Source organism: Scyliorhinus torazame, chromosome 2, assembly GCF_047496885.1.
Source record: "Scyliorhinus torazame isolate Kashiwa2021f chromosome 2, sScyTor2.1, whole genome shotgun sequence".
NCBI classification, from domain to species: domain Eukaryota; kingdom Metazoa; phylum Chordata; class Chondrichthyes; order Carcharhiniformes; family Scyliorhinidae; genus Scyliorhinus; species Scyliorhinus torazame.
In genome coordinates this window covers 138,296,733-138,312,540 of record NC_092708.1, presented here as the reverse complement: position 1 = coordinate 138,312,540, position 15,808 = coordinate 138,296,733, and the positions used below count along the sequence as shown (strand labels likewise).

The 15,808-nt window shown below is 47.2% G+C and overlaps 1 protein-coding gene across 1 annotated transcript in view; it reads left to right on the top strand.

The window, feature by feature from the left end:
* Positions 1 to 15,808, top strand: part of pde1a (phosphodiesterase 1A, calmodulin-dependent) — an 851,988-nt gene that overhangs the window by 123,471 nt on the left and 712,709 nt on the right. Inside the window, exon 2 of the mRNA XM_072477634.1 lies at positions 4,622 to 4,766. Coding sequence (XP_072333735.1) covers positions 4,622 to 4,766 — 145 coding nt within the window. The remainder of the gene's footprint in view (positions 1 to 4,621; positions 4,767 to 15,808) is intronic.

Sequence of the window (15,808 nt, the reverse complement as noted above, 5' to 3'; positions counted from 1 at the left end):
TGCTGTCCTCTGTGCTGTATAAAAGGAATAAAAGAATGACTAGGGTAAGAGTAGGGCCAGTCAAGGACAGTAGTGGGAAGTTGTGCTTGGAGTCCGAGGAGATAGGAGAGGTGCTAAATGAATATTTTTCGTCAGTATCCACACAGGAAAAAGACAATGTTGTCGTGGAGAATACTGAGATTCAGGCTACCAGACTAGAAGGGCTTGAGGTTCATAAGGAGGAGGTGTTAGCAATTCTGGAAAGTGTGAAAATAGATAAGTCCCCTGGGCCGGATGGGACTTATCCTAGGATTCTCTGGGAAACTAGGGAGGAGATTGCTGAGCCTTTGGCTTTGATCTTTAAGTCATCTTTGTCTACAGGAATAGTGCCAGAAGACTGGAGGGTAGCAAATGTTATCCCCTTGTTCAAGAAGGGGAGTAGAGACAACCCCGGTAACTATAGACCAGTGAGCCTTACTTCTGTTGTGGGCAAAATCTTGGAAAGGTTTATAAGAGATAGGATGTATAATCATCTGGAAAGGAATAATTTGATTAGAGATAGTCAACACGGTTTTGTGAAGGGTAGGTCGTGCCTCACAAACCTTATTGAGTTCTTTGAGAAGGTGACCAAACAGGTGGATGAGGGTAAAGCAGTTGATGTGGTGTATATGGATTTCAGTAAAGTGTTTGATAAGGTTCCCATGGTAGGCTACTGCAGAAAATACAGAGGCATGGGATTCAGGGTGATTTAGCAGTTTGGATCAGAAATTGGCAAGCTGAAAGAAGACAAAGGGTGGTGGTTGATGGGAAATGTTCAGACTGGAGTCCAGTTACTAGTGGTGTACCACAAGGATCTGTTTTGGGGCCACTGCTGTTTGTTATTTTTATAAATGACAAGGAGGATGGCGTGAGTAAATTTGTCGATGACACTAAAGTCGGTGGAGTTGTGGACAGTGCGGAAGGATGTAACACGTTACAGAGGGACATAGATAAGCTGCAGTGCTGTGCTGAGAGGTGGCAAATGGAGTTTAATGCAGAAAAGTGTGAGGTGATTCATTTTGGAAGGAATAACAGGAAGAAAGTGTACTGGGCTAATGGTAAGATTTTTGGCAGTGTGGATGAGCAGAGAGATCTCGGTGTCAATGTACATAGATCCCTGAAAGTTGCCACCCAGGTTGAGAGGGTTGTTAAGAAGGCGTACGGTGTGTTAGCTTTTATTGGTAGAGGGATTGAGTTTCGGAGCCATGAGGTCATGTTGCAGCTGTACAAAACTCTGGTGCGGCCGAATTTGGAGTATTGCATGCAATTCTGGTTGCCGCATTGTAGGAAGGGTGTGAAAACATTGGAAAGGGTGCAGAGGAGATTTACCAGAATGTTGCCTGGTATGGAGGGAAGATCTTATGAGGAAAGGCTGAGGGACTTGAGGCTGTTTTCGTTAGAGAGAAGAAGGTTAAGAGGTGACTTAATTGAGGCATACAAGATGATCGGAGGATTGGATAGGGTGGACAGTGAGAGCCTTTTTCCTCGGATGGTGATGTCTAGCACGATGGGGACATAGCTTTAAATTGAGGGGAGATAGATATAGGACAGATGTCAGAGGTAGGTTCTTTACTCAGAGAGTAGTAAGGGCATGGAATGCCCTGCCTGCAACAGTAGTGGACTCGCCAACACTAAGGGCATTCAAATGGTCATTGGATAGACACATGGACGATAAGGGAATAGTGTAGATGGGCTTTAGAGTGATTTCACAGGTCGGCGCAACATCGAGGGCCGAAGGGCCTGTACTGCGCTGTAATGGCCTATGTTCTATGTTCTATGTATGATTCTACGGCATTAGACCATAACTATCGGTTATAGAATCTCTAGAGTGCAGAAGGGGGCCATTTGGCCCTTCAAGTCTGCACCGATCCTCTGAAAGAGCGCCCTATGCCCGTAACCCCACCTAACATGTATATCTCTGGACACAAAGAGACAGTTGAGCATGGCCAATCCACATCTTTGGACTGTGGGACGAAACTGGAGCACCCGGAGGAAACCCACACAGACACAGAAACATATAAGGTTATGGAGGGAATAGATATGATAGATGCGGGCAGGTTGTTTCCACTGGCGGGTGAAAGCAGAACTAGGGGGCATAGCCTCAAAATAAGGGGAAGTAGATTTCGGACTGAGTTTAGGAGGAACTTCTTCACCCAAAGGGTTGTGAATCTATGGAATTCATTGCCCAGTGAAGCAGTAGAGGCTCCTTCATTAAATGTTTTTAAGATAAAGATAGATAGTTTTTTGAAGAATAAAGGGATTAAGGGTTATGGTGTTCGGGCCGGAAAGTGGAGCTGAGTCCACAAAAGATCAGCCATGATCTCATTGAATGGTGGAGCAGGCTCGAGGGGCCAGTTGGCCTACTCCTGCTCCTAGTTCTTATGTTCTTATGGGGAGAAAATGCAAACAGTATACAGACAGCCACCCAAGGTGAGAACCCGGGTCCCTGGCACTGTGAGGCAACTGTGCCAGTAGGATTCCGAAATTCTTAACCCAGATACCAGTTCCTTTTATCCTTCTCTAATTGTAATAATTCTTGAAATATTGGTGAAAAAAGAGACATGCTGTCAAAGCTTTTCATCTTGAACTCATCAGGACAGATGCAAGAATGCCAAATTTCAACGGGAACATTAATTTATACTGCATGAGAAAGGTGGTTCTGTTGATTGGCAAGTTGACTCTGATTGCAAAGAATTACACTGACAACCAATTTAAGCTTATTAGTTGAGCTCTAAATGTAGCTCACTTACACTTGCTGGAAGCTACATACATTTATACGCTCAACTTTACTTTTTATCTTTATATGCAGGGAACTATCCTCTGTAGAGAAAAGGAATATGTCCAGACATTGTACCTTTTTGAATAAACAAAAGCATGGGGGACAATAACCTGCTGGTGCAATCGTCACAGCAATGTCTCAACCAATCAGGGCCGCCTTGCAAACCAATCAGCGCTCTTTTTCTCATACAGTATTAAATGTGGTTCCCTTTGACATTTGGCATTCTTGCATTTGTCCTAATGATTGCAAGATGAAATGCTTCAACAGCATGTCTCTTTTTTCAGAAATACTCAAGTTCTGTATTGCCAAATGACAATTCTTGAATTCATTGCCTAGCATGAACCAACAAAATTACCTTTTAAAATTAAACTACTCGCTTATCATGGAGTAATAATATTTCACCAAAAGTGATCTACGATTTACAGTCACTCCTGGGCTCAGAGCCAATATGTAACCACAGAATATTATCAAGGAAATTAACATATCTTGTGCAATGGCCATTTTTTCTTTCGAATTACAATTCATTTTGCCTGTGTATCAAGATGGACAAAAACTAACCTGGGAATGAGCGGGAACAAAGTTTCCTGCAATATGGACAACACTGGCTTGTGGTGCTTGTTCTTGCTCGCAGCAACTGCTGATATCACTTATATCAATGAAATGATCACGCAACCAGTTAGTTTGTTCAAAAGATGGTTTATTTGCATACACAAGGGTTACTTCGACATGCAAACACAATATCTACTACAAGTTAGACTACACCTATCAGCTACAATAACCTATACTTAACTTCAGGGCAGCTGGCACTGTGCAACTGGATAAGGCCTTTATCTTGATTTCACGTGGCTGGTTCGAAGAAGTGGCTCTGTCTCTGCTGGGCTCATCCGTCAGGTAGCGATCGTTGGTCTTGAACTTGGCTGGCTGGTCGTTATGCTGCGATTGGTGTGGGCACAGGCCGATCCCAAAAGAGGCTGGCAAAGGCCGGTCCAAAAGAGACAAAACACATGGCTGTGTCCTCTTTTGCTGTGTCCTCTTTTAACCCTCTGGGATTTTGCGCTCTTTGGGCCGGTCCTTAACCTTGGACCCAATAGTTCGACAGGGCTCTGATCACTTTCTTCGATTTTGACCAATAAAGGAGCGTGTGCCTTGGTAGCTGGGCGGGTCCTTAGCAGTCATTGACCTTGGCAGTTGTGCTTTCTGAGTAAGGGGAGAGGCACCGATCAGTCTGTGGCTGTACCGGTTGCTTGATTGGAGTTCTATTGTCCTGGGAAAATGGGCCATTAAAATGCAAATGAGCGGGGGTTTCGATCCGGTCTAGCTACCTGCGTTTCAAATACGCGGAAGCTCTGCATCTGTCTGAGTCCTGGGTTGGCCATAATTCATGGTTCTTTGCAGGTGGCCATCTCAGATGGCTACACCGGTAATAAAAAATATCCACATGGTAGACAGAAAACGCCAGGGCTCAGGGAATGGCGTCAACACTTGGCCAACAGTAATAACGGTAGAAACCGCAATTCGTAGAAAATGGTTTTATTTCACGCACTAAGTAATTGTCATTGATCTGAAAACCTGCTTCTCTCATAAATGCTTCGTAAAAGTAAAGTTGGAAAAATTTGTGACACAATGTCAGCTGTAACATTTCAAGATTTCAGCCCCATGTGCCGCGGAAAGTTAATATTACCATGTTGGAGAAAGGCTATTTATGTGTCTGATTGTCAAAGTAAAGATGGATAAATATGAACTGTAGCAAACATAAAGCACATCATAACATTTATTTTGCTGTGCTTTCACCTTCAAAGTTCCTGTCCTGTTTTTCTGTTGTAGGTTCTGATTCTCACCCTGCCCCCTGCAACTTAAACAAAGAGAATCCACATGGACAGCTGGATGAGGACAGCAATGTGGACGGCAAATCTCCTCTGGATTTTGGCACTGCATTCGGAACTAATGACCCAGGGAAACCAACAGTCAGGTTAGAAAGGCTGCAGTAAAATTGAACAGAAATAAATCTGAAAAAAACCCTCTGAAAGTGCGCATCAAATCAGTGGCTATATGAAGAGAAAAGACAGGCTATGAAGTTTTGGGTGTGTTCACTGAAGTGTACATACCTCACGTTTATGGCTTGCCCTTTCCTCTTCCCAGATGTTGTATTTTCCAGAGCTTCCTGCATTCTTTTTGTAATGTATATGAAACAGAAATGAATAAAACAGAATTGCATTTTTGATCATGATTATAGAAATATGTAACTTCCGATGGAGTGGCAGTTGAGTCAGATTGTCACTCAGCTCTTCAGCTCTTACTTGAAATCCAGGCGATTCTATCTTGCCTGACCTTCCAAGTCGGGCTGGGTGAGTTCTGGATAGTCCAACACATCTCTGGGACCAGCATTGATGGCTGTAGTGTTAGAGGTAAGTAAGTCACACCTTTTTAACAGCACCAGCTCCCATAAACCAGGTAAATTTAAAGGTTGAGCCAGCCTTATAGGTCTTTGACAAGGTATGTGTGTAAGGTAAGTGGGTAGATTTGGGGGGTGGGTCGGGTTGGGCCTTGGTGGTGGTCAGAGGGTTTTTGCTGGTCAGGCATTGAGGAGGTGTGGAGGATTCAGTTGTGTCGGGCCTTGGAGGGTCTTGTGTCAGGTCAGGTGTGGCCTTGTGAGTGGGGTGGGGTGGGGCTGGGCCTTTGGGGGAATTGGGTTCGGCAGGGCATTGGGGGGATAACTGGTGTTTTGGAGAATCCCATTGAGGGGTGTGGGGGAGGCCCGTGTGGGTGAGAGAGCTGTGGGAGGGGCTGGGGAAATCCCATGGGAGGGAGGGGGTGGGGGTATTTCCCTGGGGGCTTCTGGGTGTGAGACGAGTCTCAAGGAGGTGCCAGAATGCATCTGTGCAATGGTTACTAAGAAGCTAGAAGCGGTTTTAATTCTTCTAACTGTTTCTGGGTAACTATTCATGCAACACAGTCAGAACCATCCAAAGTTTTTGATGTAATTCGCAGTTTTCAGATGGTCCCCATTGGCAGGCACTTGCCCATTGGAAGTTTGCACTTCCCAGGCAATTGCCATACAAACCTTATCTGGGAACCTCTGGAGGTGGGATGTGGGGGAAGTTATGGCCCTTTGACGAAGTCCAGCAGCTTTTAAATGATGGACTCAATGAACAGAATTTGGAAGGTTTCCCGCTCTGCCATCTGAAGTGTCGATGGGGAACACATTCCCGCTGACTGTGGCTGCCCAACAGCCGTTTAACGTTTGGCAGAACTAAAATTGGTTGGGGGTGAGACTTCTGTCCTGATTTGGGAAGGATGTCCCGTCTTAGAGAGCTGTCATCCAATCGGATTGAACGGCAGTTCTGTTGTCCAAGCAGCACGAGAGTTGATTCCCAAGGATGTGGAGCTAATGGAGGCTGGAATGTAGGTCAGTCTGGGGTACCGACTGGGCCTAGCTGGCAAGCCCGATGGGGGGAGTGAGGGGGTTGGGGCACCGGGCTTGAGCAGCTGGTGGCGGGAGGATTTTGGCAGGGGTTGCCTTTGATGGGCAAACGGGATCTTCAAAGGATGAGTCCCACCTTGCCCAATGCCAGCCTGTGCTAACGCTGCTGGGCTATCTACTTGGTGTGGACCAGCCCCGTCACAGATTAAACAACGGCATGGGCAGCATGAGGCACTTAAATGGTCATTAATTGACCACTTCCTCCGCCGGGAAGAAAACATGGGCAGGGAAACATAAAATTCCACCCAATTAAACAATGGACTCGATTCAGCGACCGCGTTGCACCCGGTGCGGATCGGGGCGCATTGGGTGAATAGCGGGAGAGGGCAAAATCAAGATTTGGTCTGGGCGGGAACCATTTTGTGAGTCATCCAGCCCGATCCTGATGGCAAGTTCCAGAACTAGCTCAAAAATGGCCAGAATATCATGACCCCTTATTTGCACTCATTTCAATCACATTAGCAAGATTGAAGTTGAATGCAGTGGCCTCCTGGGCATTACCCGACATCCCAGCGGGACATCATGCGGGCATCATTTAGTTCTCCTTTACAAAAACTGGAACCTGGCGCAATCGCTACTGAGAGGAAGTGAGGAGGTGAGTAGTCATTTCCATTTTCTGGCATGCAGCTCAAGGGCACTGGAGCTGCTGGCCCAGTGCTCAGGGAGGGGAGGGGGGTGTGCATGCCCTTCAAGGGATTTGGTGAGAGGGCTGAAGCGTTCTAGGTCAAAGGTCGCTCGTGGGTTGTGGGGTGGTGAGGGGCTTCACGTCTGTGAATCCTGAGAACCATCTATAAATATTGTGGTGACCCAAAAATGGGGGCAAATACAGCTGCAGACTGTTTGTCCTACCAAACTCACCCAGGACGAAGCCCTGCTGCGGCTTCCATCCTGAAATTCAATGTCACCCCCTTTGACTGTGAGCAGCTTCCAGCTTTGCAGCTGAAGTCTATTTCAAATGAGGAATTTGTTTTGTCGGTTGTGATAGCACCTCACGTTCCTCAACTCACAAATGCCTCCCTGAGGACACGTGGCATGTCTCAGAGGATGATTAGCGCACTGTATGTCCAGCAAGCTTTGATGCCTGAACAGTGTGCCTGAACTCTAGGAGCATCAGCACCATAGAGGCAGCTGCCAACAATCCAACACTTAAGAGCAGGGCTTCACCACTGATAATCCTCTCACGGCCAAAGGGCAGAGATGTATGGATGAGCGGACGGTAGCTGAGTACATCCTCCCTAATGTTCCCGGCAGAGGTCTGGGGTTTAGGGGCTCCTGATATGGCTGTGGGCGAGTGCGCAGATCAAGTTTACCAGCATAACTGTTTCGCTGGATGGCAGTCTGAGAGAAGGTAGGACAGTCATGGTCAGGGTTGGGGTGTATTTGGGGGATTTGAGGGTCCCAGGATGGAAGCCCTAACTGATTGTCGGTCTCTCTCCTCTTCAATTCATTCCAGATATGACAATGTTTGCTGGAGTCGATCCTGCAGAGGCTGCCTCGCCTTGCTTGTGGCAGCCGAGGTGGGTGGACGCCGTAGAAGGCAGTGGCGACAACACAGGCTGGAGGCGGCACCCCATGAGCAGGGGACCGCCGCACACCCTGAAGACCCAGGCCCCCATTAGGCTGAGGAGAGACCCACAAGGGGAGGCCAGCAACAGTCCAAAATGTACAGGAGTCGTTGGTCCTTCTATGGAGTCGACGCAGAAGACTCCGTCTCAGCAGAGGGACAGGTGCGGCATTGGTGTCACATCCTCACGGATATGGTACCCTGTAGAGGAGGAGGATACCCATTCCTAGTGGTTGTAAACATCACTGCAGCATTAAACTTCGATGCCACTGGGTCATTCCAGGGTTCGAGTGGGAATCCGTGTGGCATATCACAGGCATCGGTCCAGAGGTGCATCCAGGAGGTGACAGATGCTCTGTATGCCTGAGCATCAAACTACATCACCTGTGCCACCCTGTTCTGCCATTGCCGTTGAAATGTTCCGGTGAAAGGAAGACTGGGATTCTGAAGAAATGGAGACCACCATAGTCTACTTGGTGGCAGGTCCTGCGTTGTCCTCCAGCCCTTCCTCCTCCCTGACTGTGCCCATAGGGCTCTGGGGGACACCATAGCTTGGAGGGGTAGCTGGAGTGAGCTCCAGAGGCATCTGAGTCACCTGTAGCTGCCGTTCCTGGAGGTTCCCCATTGTTTGCACCATGGTGTTGATGCCATCAGTGGTGGTCCTCAGTGACTGGGGCTAGTTTAGCATAGTGGGCTAAACAGCTGGCTTGTAATGCAGAATAAGTCGAGCAGCGCGGGTTTAATTCCCGTACCGGCCTCTCCGAACAGGCTCCGGAATGTGGTGACTAAGGGCTTTTCATAGTAACTTCATTGAAGCCTACTTGTGACAATAAGCGATTATTATTATTATGCTCTGCAGTGCCTCGGCAATTGTTATCTGCATTTGGGACACATCCCTTGGTGACTGGGACATGATGCTGAGGCCCTCAGCCACGGTTGGCACAGACTGAGCCATACCTTGGACACCCACCACTCAAGATGCAGACGTCATGGTCCAGGTTTTCCATTACAGTCGCCACCCTGGCAATGTTGGCCTTGGTGCCGCACATTTTTGGCAGCATCTCCTGCACCTACATCCTTTGCGATTCCTCCAATTGGCCTTGCAGTCACTGGAATGTCACTGACACCCACTCCTGAATCTCACGGCCATGTCCTATCATCTGCATTAGCTCTGGGAGAACCTTTTCCAGAGCCTCAGCATCTGCCTGGGACCCAGCTGTGTCCTGAGATCCAGCAGACCTCAGATTGCTGACTCCCTTGGATGTTCCTGCCTCCACCTAATCCGCATCAGCAACTGTGTGGTGCTCATTGTGCCCTAAAGCCTGTCCACAATGTTGCCCCGCGAGGGGCATGTCTCAGCGCTGGTGGAAGGTGCGGGTGACAGTTGTGAAGCATCGCCTGTGGTCGCCTTGGAGCTCTCCTCTGAGGTGTGCTCTTAGGTGGCTGGGGGTGGGGGGGTGGTACAACTCCAGATGGCCTGGGCTCATCAGATGGTATCCTGCGAGACAATGGGCTTGTGGTCAGTGAGAGGGAAGGATCATTTTGACTGACATGAACAACTTACTTGAGACAGATCATCTGGGTGAAGGGGCTGTGGATCCTCACCTCTCTGGCGGAGGCCAATCTCACTGCTGGTGATTGTTCTTTCCTCTGGCAATCCCGCAATTTCCAGGGCCTGTTCTGCATACGTGGTGGGGACTTGAATGTCTGGGACCTCCCTCCCATCTTGACCATTTCCCATTTATTATAATAATAATCGAATAATCTTTATTTTTGTCACAAGTAGGCTTACATTAACACTACAGTGTAGTTACTGTAAAAATGGGCAACCTTCTCTTGCGAGGACAAAGCGAGGACACTGTTAGCGCTTGATGGTTCAGGAGGTTTATAGCAAATGGCATATGTGGGGATCGCACCTGGACATGAAGGGTTTGTGCTGGTGGGTGGAGTGGGAGGGGGAGGGGTTCTGAGAAACAAGCACGAAGATCGGATGAGGGGAGGGTGTGAGGTGTCAGCTAGTAGATTGAGTGGGGGAGGAAGAGGAGAGGTTTGGGAATTTAAGGAGTGGCTTGCAAACTGGTGCCAGAGAGAGGTAATAATTTACCCTTGCAGCTCGTGGGAGGTTGTTGGTCTTCTTCTGAAATTGGATGGCGATCCTCCTTGTCATGCTGCCCACACTGCCTGCAATGACAGTTGCTTCCACTGCCTCGCAGCAGCATAGCTCACCCTGCTGCTGGTCCTCCAGCCCCCTCGAAGGAACAGGGTGCTTCACCTCTCATTCACAGCATTGAGAAGCCTCGTAAGGTTGGCATCCCAAAGCAAGGAGCAGGTCTGTGGGTTGCCATGCTTGTGTGTTGACTGGGAGTGAGTGCTGAGGGAGTGTTTAAAAGCAGCTCCCCCTTGTTACCGGTGAACTGCTGAGGCGCGAGTTGGGCGAATCAGACTGCGAGGGAGCCAGAAATGTTGAGAATCTGCCGAGGTCCCAGGTTCGATCCTGGCTCTGGGTCACTATCCGTGTGGAGTTTGCACATTCTCCCCGTGTTTGCGTGGGTTTCGCCCCACAACCCAAAGATGTGCACACTAAATTGCCCCTTAATTGGAAAAAATGAATTGGGTACCTTAAATTTATTAAAAAACAGAAGGGGCAGCACGGTGGCACAGTGGGTTAGCCCTGCTGCCTCACGGCGGCGAGGTCCCAGGTTCGATCCCGGCTCTAAATTTTTAAAAAAAGAAAAGAAAAAAAAGAAATGTTGAGAATCTCATGTGGACTCATTTTCCATTGAATATGGGCTGCAATCTCGCAACATGATAATCGCGAAATTCCCCCCCCCAAACGTATCCAAGGCTGGACTTTAACTTGAGTCCGCTGAATCGCGCCCAATGAATGCAATTGGATCACATTGCTAAATAACGTAGACCTCTGTATTCTCTTTCCATCTTCTCAGTTTCCTATCAGAGCACGATCTCAAGATTATTGCCAACAAGTCCTTTTCTTTTGTTACTTCAAGAAAAGTTTGGTTTGTACAAACTGTTCCACTATTATGTATACACTTTGTTTGCTTATCTCAGGGGCTTCTCTGGTTCGAGTTTTCACTGTGATACATGCAAAGTCAGACTGTTGACAACAATAAGATATTATGGTGGAGTAAAAGCTGTAACACAGATTGAAATGAATAGAATTGAGCTTAGCTTTTACACAGTGAGGGACATGACAAAATATTCCTCTTTGTGCAAATTTCAATAGTCACCTAGTCACATAGAATGTAACTGACAATTAACTGATCACATCCTTGTTAGTACAAAAAGTTTATTGTTATACAATGCCAGGTTTGGTATTGAATTTGCACCAAATTATTATTTGGTTCATTCCATTTTAAAATGAGACTGCCTCCGAAGGTCTTTTCACTGTGTTGCTCCACTGATGTTATCCAATTGTACTTTTTTTATTTTGAATCTAATTTTTTCTTGCTACACTTGTCATGGGAAAATGATTGATGCTTCTGCATGTTACTGTTTTATTGAATGGCTATTTCAAGTGTTGCCCAATCCATATTTACAGTAAGAATCTGGCTAGATCATTAGTGAAGTCATGAGATTTTCACAATAGGTGGATTTTAATTTAGAATTATATTGGTGATGTTATATTGGCCGGAATTCTCTGGTCATCGGGATTCTCTTTTCCCGCTGGCAGCACACCTCTGCCCGTGGGTTTCCCGGTGGCGTGGTGTAGGTGCAATGTGAAATCTCATTGACAAGCGGCCGGAAGAGAGAATCCCACCACCAGCAAACGGCGCTCCACCGGGAAACGGGCAGCTGAGGGACCGGAGAATCCCGCCCAATATAATTATTAAAATTCCTATTTGCGTTAAAGTACTTTGTGACGAGACTAAAATTATATTGGAAAATTACGTCTCTCGCCATTTCTGAAATATAAACAGGAAATAGTCACCAGGTCTGGCAGCATCTGTGGAGAGAAAACTGATTTAACGTTTTGAGTTGAATATGTGCCCAGTTCGAAGGGAGGTAAAGATGGGATGGGTTTTTACGCTATTGGAAGGGAGATGAGGCGGAAGCACTACAGGGAAGGTCTTGGATAGGTAGAGGGCAGGAGAGATTAAAGAACAAAGATGTCAATGGGTAATGGTTGTGGGAAGAAACAAAGCATCAGTTCAGAATGAATGTTTACGGCAGGACAGGGGGCAGCACGGTAGCATAGTGGTTAGCACAATTGCGTCACAGCTCCAGGGTCCCAGGTTCGATTCCGGCTTGGGTCACTGTCTGTGCGGAGTCTGCACGTTCTCCCCGTGTGTGCGTGGGTTTCCTCCGGGTGCTCCGGTTTCCTCCCACAGTCCAAAGATGTGCAGGTTAGGTGGATTGGCCATACTAAATTGCCCTTAGTGTCCAAAATTGCCCTTAGTGTTGGGTGGGGTTACTGGGTTATGGGGATAGGGTGGAAGTGTGGGCTTGGGTAGGGAGCTCTTTCCAAGAGCCGGTGCAGACTCGATGGGCCGAATGGCCTCCTTCTGCACTGTAAATTCTATGAAATTTATGACAATGAACAGCTCCATCTGGAGGCAAAAGCATGAAACAAGATACAGACTGAGCCTTGGCAAAAAAAAAATCGACAATTGAAAATGGAGGACAATGTTCATGGCCCGAAGCTGTTGAATTCAATGTTGAGTCCAGAAAGTTGTAAAGTGCCTAATGCTGTTCCTCAGGCTTGCCTTGGGGTTCACTGGAACATTGAAGTAGGCTAAGGACCGAAATGTGAGCATGGAAGGAAGGTGGTGAAGTAAAATGCCGAGTGACCGGAAGGTCAGGATCATGTTTGCAGACTGAGTGGAGGTTTTCTGCAAAGCGGTCACCTTGACCGTATTTGATCTCCCCAATGTAGAGGGCACTGCGTTATGAGCATTGAATACAGCATAGTAAATTGAAAGAAGTTTCTGTTTCATCTGGAAGGAGTGCTTGGATGATGAGGAGAGAACGAGTTAAAAGGTCAGATGCTGGTTGTGTGGGAAGGTGCCGTGGGAAGAGGGTGAGGTGTTGGGGATAATGGGAAAGTAGACCAGGGTGTCATGGAAGCAATGGTCCTTTCGGAATGCTGACAGAGTAGGAGAGGGGAATATGTGTTTAGTGGCGGCATCACACTGGATGTGATGGCAGTGGTGGAGAATAATTCTATGAATATCACAGTCCTTGGAGTGATGGAGGGGAAGGACTGAGAACAGAAGTCTGAGGGATGCGTTGGATCTGTTTGACAGCCCTATCAATCACAGTGGAAGTTAGGATCCTTGATTGAGTAAAAAGAAAGACATGTCCGAAGAGCCATTGTGAAAGGGAACATCATCAGAACAGATGTGACGGAGATGGAGAAACTGGGAGACTGGAATCAAACCCTTACAGAAAACAAAACGTGAGGAAATGTAGTTGAGGGAGCTCAAAGGGAGGTGGTTGTGGTCATTGGTGGTCTGTCTCTCAGTCCCAACACATCACTGCAGGAGTTCCTCAGGGAACTTAAGCCCAACCAACTTTGGCTGCTTAATCACTGACCTCCCATCTGTCAGAAGTGGGGATGCTTGTTGATTATTGCACAATGTTCAGCACCATTTGCCACTGCACAAATACTGGAGCAGTCCTTTACTTAACGATAGTATGAAATTGAAAGAAAAAGCGTACAAATGCACGAAGATTAGTGGATAGAAAATAAAAAACAACAAAGACGGACTAAAAACATAATGAGGGAAAAATTAGTCTGTGAGAGAAATCTAGCTAGAAATATATATACTGACAGTACTTTCTGGTCCCGACACCAATGGCCACTGTCACGGGCGGGATGGGAAAATTTAGATCTTGGGATACTTTACGGAATAGATGCTTCTGGGAGAGCTGAGAACTGGGGGGACAGTTTATAAATCAGAATCTCCAATTTAAGACAGAGATGAGGAGACAGATTTTTCTGTCTCCTCTGTGAAATTCTCTTCCCAAGAGAGCAGTAGAAGCAGGATCATTGAATATTTTTAAGGCAGAGTTAGATAGAGCCTTGGCTGACAAGGGAGTCAAAGGATATGGGAAATAGGCTGTAATGTTGACTTGAGGCCACAATCCATTTAGCCATGATCTTATCAAAAGGTGGAACAGGTTTGAAGGGCTGAATGGCCTACTTCTGTTCCTAATTTGTATGTTTATATGCAGAAACACCTGGACACAGTGGGCGGCACAGTGGCACAGTGCTTATCACTACTGCCTCACAGCATCAGGGACCCGAGTTCAATTCCGACCTTGAGTGACTGTTTGTGTTGTGTCCACACGTTCTCCCCGTGTCTGCGTGGGTTTCCTCCGGGTGCTCCGGTTTCCTCCTACGGTCCAAAGAAGTGCAGGTTAGGTGGAGTGGCCATGCAATATTGTTCCTTAGTGTCCAAAGATGTGTGGATTTAGTGGGATTGTGGGAATGGGATGCGTGAGTGGGCCTGGGTAGGGTGCTCTTTCAAAGGGTCGGTGCAGACCTGATGGCCTGAATGATTTCACTCTGCACTGTAGGGATTTTATGACAACATTCAGGCTTGGCCTGAAGTAACATTTGCACCACACAACAAAGAAGAGTACAGCACAGGAACAAGCCCTTCGGCCCTCCAAGCCTGTGCCGACCATGCTGCCCATCTACACTAAAATCTTCTACACTTCCGGGGTCCGTATCCCTCTATTCCCATCCTATTCATATATTTGTCAATATGCCCCTTAAACTCACTATTGTCCCTGCTTCCACCACCTCCTCCGGCAGCGAGTTCCAGACACCCACTACCCTCTCTCCGCCCAAGTCTCCATACGATCTAAATCCTGCTGTATCCTCTGACAGGCCTCATCGCTATCCGCAATTCCACCAACCTTTGAGTCATCTGCAAACTTACTAATCAGACCAGTTACATTTTCCTCCAAATCATTTATATATACTACGAACAGCAAAGGTCCCAGCACTGATCCCTGCGGAACATCACTAGTCACAGCCCTCCAATCAGAAAAGCATCCTTTCATTGCTACTCTCTGCCTTCTATGACCTAGCCAGTTCTGTATCCATCTTGCCAGCTCACCTCTGATCCCATGTGACTTCACCTTTTGTACCAGTCTGCCATGAGGGACCTTGACAAAGGCCTTACTGAAGTCCATATAGACAACATCCACCCCTATCTACATCAATCATCTTGTGACCTCCTCGAAAAACTCTATCAAGTTAGTGAGACACGACCTTCCCTTCACAAAACTGCTGCCTCTCGCTAGTACATCCATTTGCTTCCAATTGGGAGTAGATCCTGTCTCGAAGAATTCTCTCCAGTAATTTCCCTACCACTGAAGTAAGGCTCACCGGCCTGTAGTTCCCTGGATTATCCTTGCTACCCTTCTTAAACAAAGGAACAACATTGGCTATTCTCCAGTCCTCCGGGACATCACCTGAAGACAGTGAGGATCCCAAAATTTCTGTTAAGGCCTCAGCAATTTCCTCTCTTGCCTCCTTCAGTATTCTGGGATAGATCCCATCAGGCCCTGGGGACTTATCTACCTTAATATTTTTCAAGACGCCCAACACCTTGTCTTTTTGGATCTCAATGTGACCCAAGCTATCTACACACCCTTCTCCAGACTCAACATCCACCAATTCCTTCTCTTTCGTGAATACTGATGCAAAGTATTCATTTAGTACCCCGCCCATTTCCTCTGGCTCCACACATAGATTCCCTCCCCTGTCCTTCAGTGGGCCAACACTTTCCCTGGCTACCCTGTTGCTTTTTATGTACGTGTAAAAAGCCTTGGGGATTTTCCTTAACCCTATTTGCCAGTGACTTTTCGTGACCCCTTTTAGCCCTCCTGACTCCTTGCTTAAGTTCCTTCCTACTTTCCTTATATTCCTCACAGGCTTCGTCTGTTCCTAGCTTTCTAGCCCTGACAAATGCCTCCTTTTTCTTTTTGACGA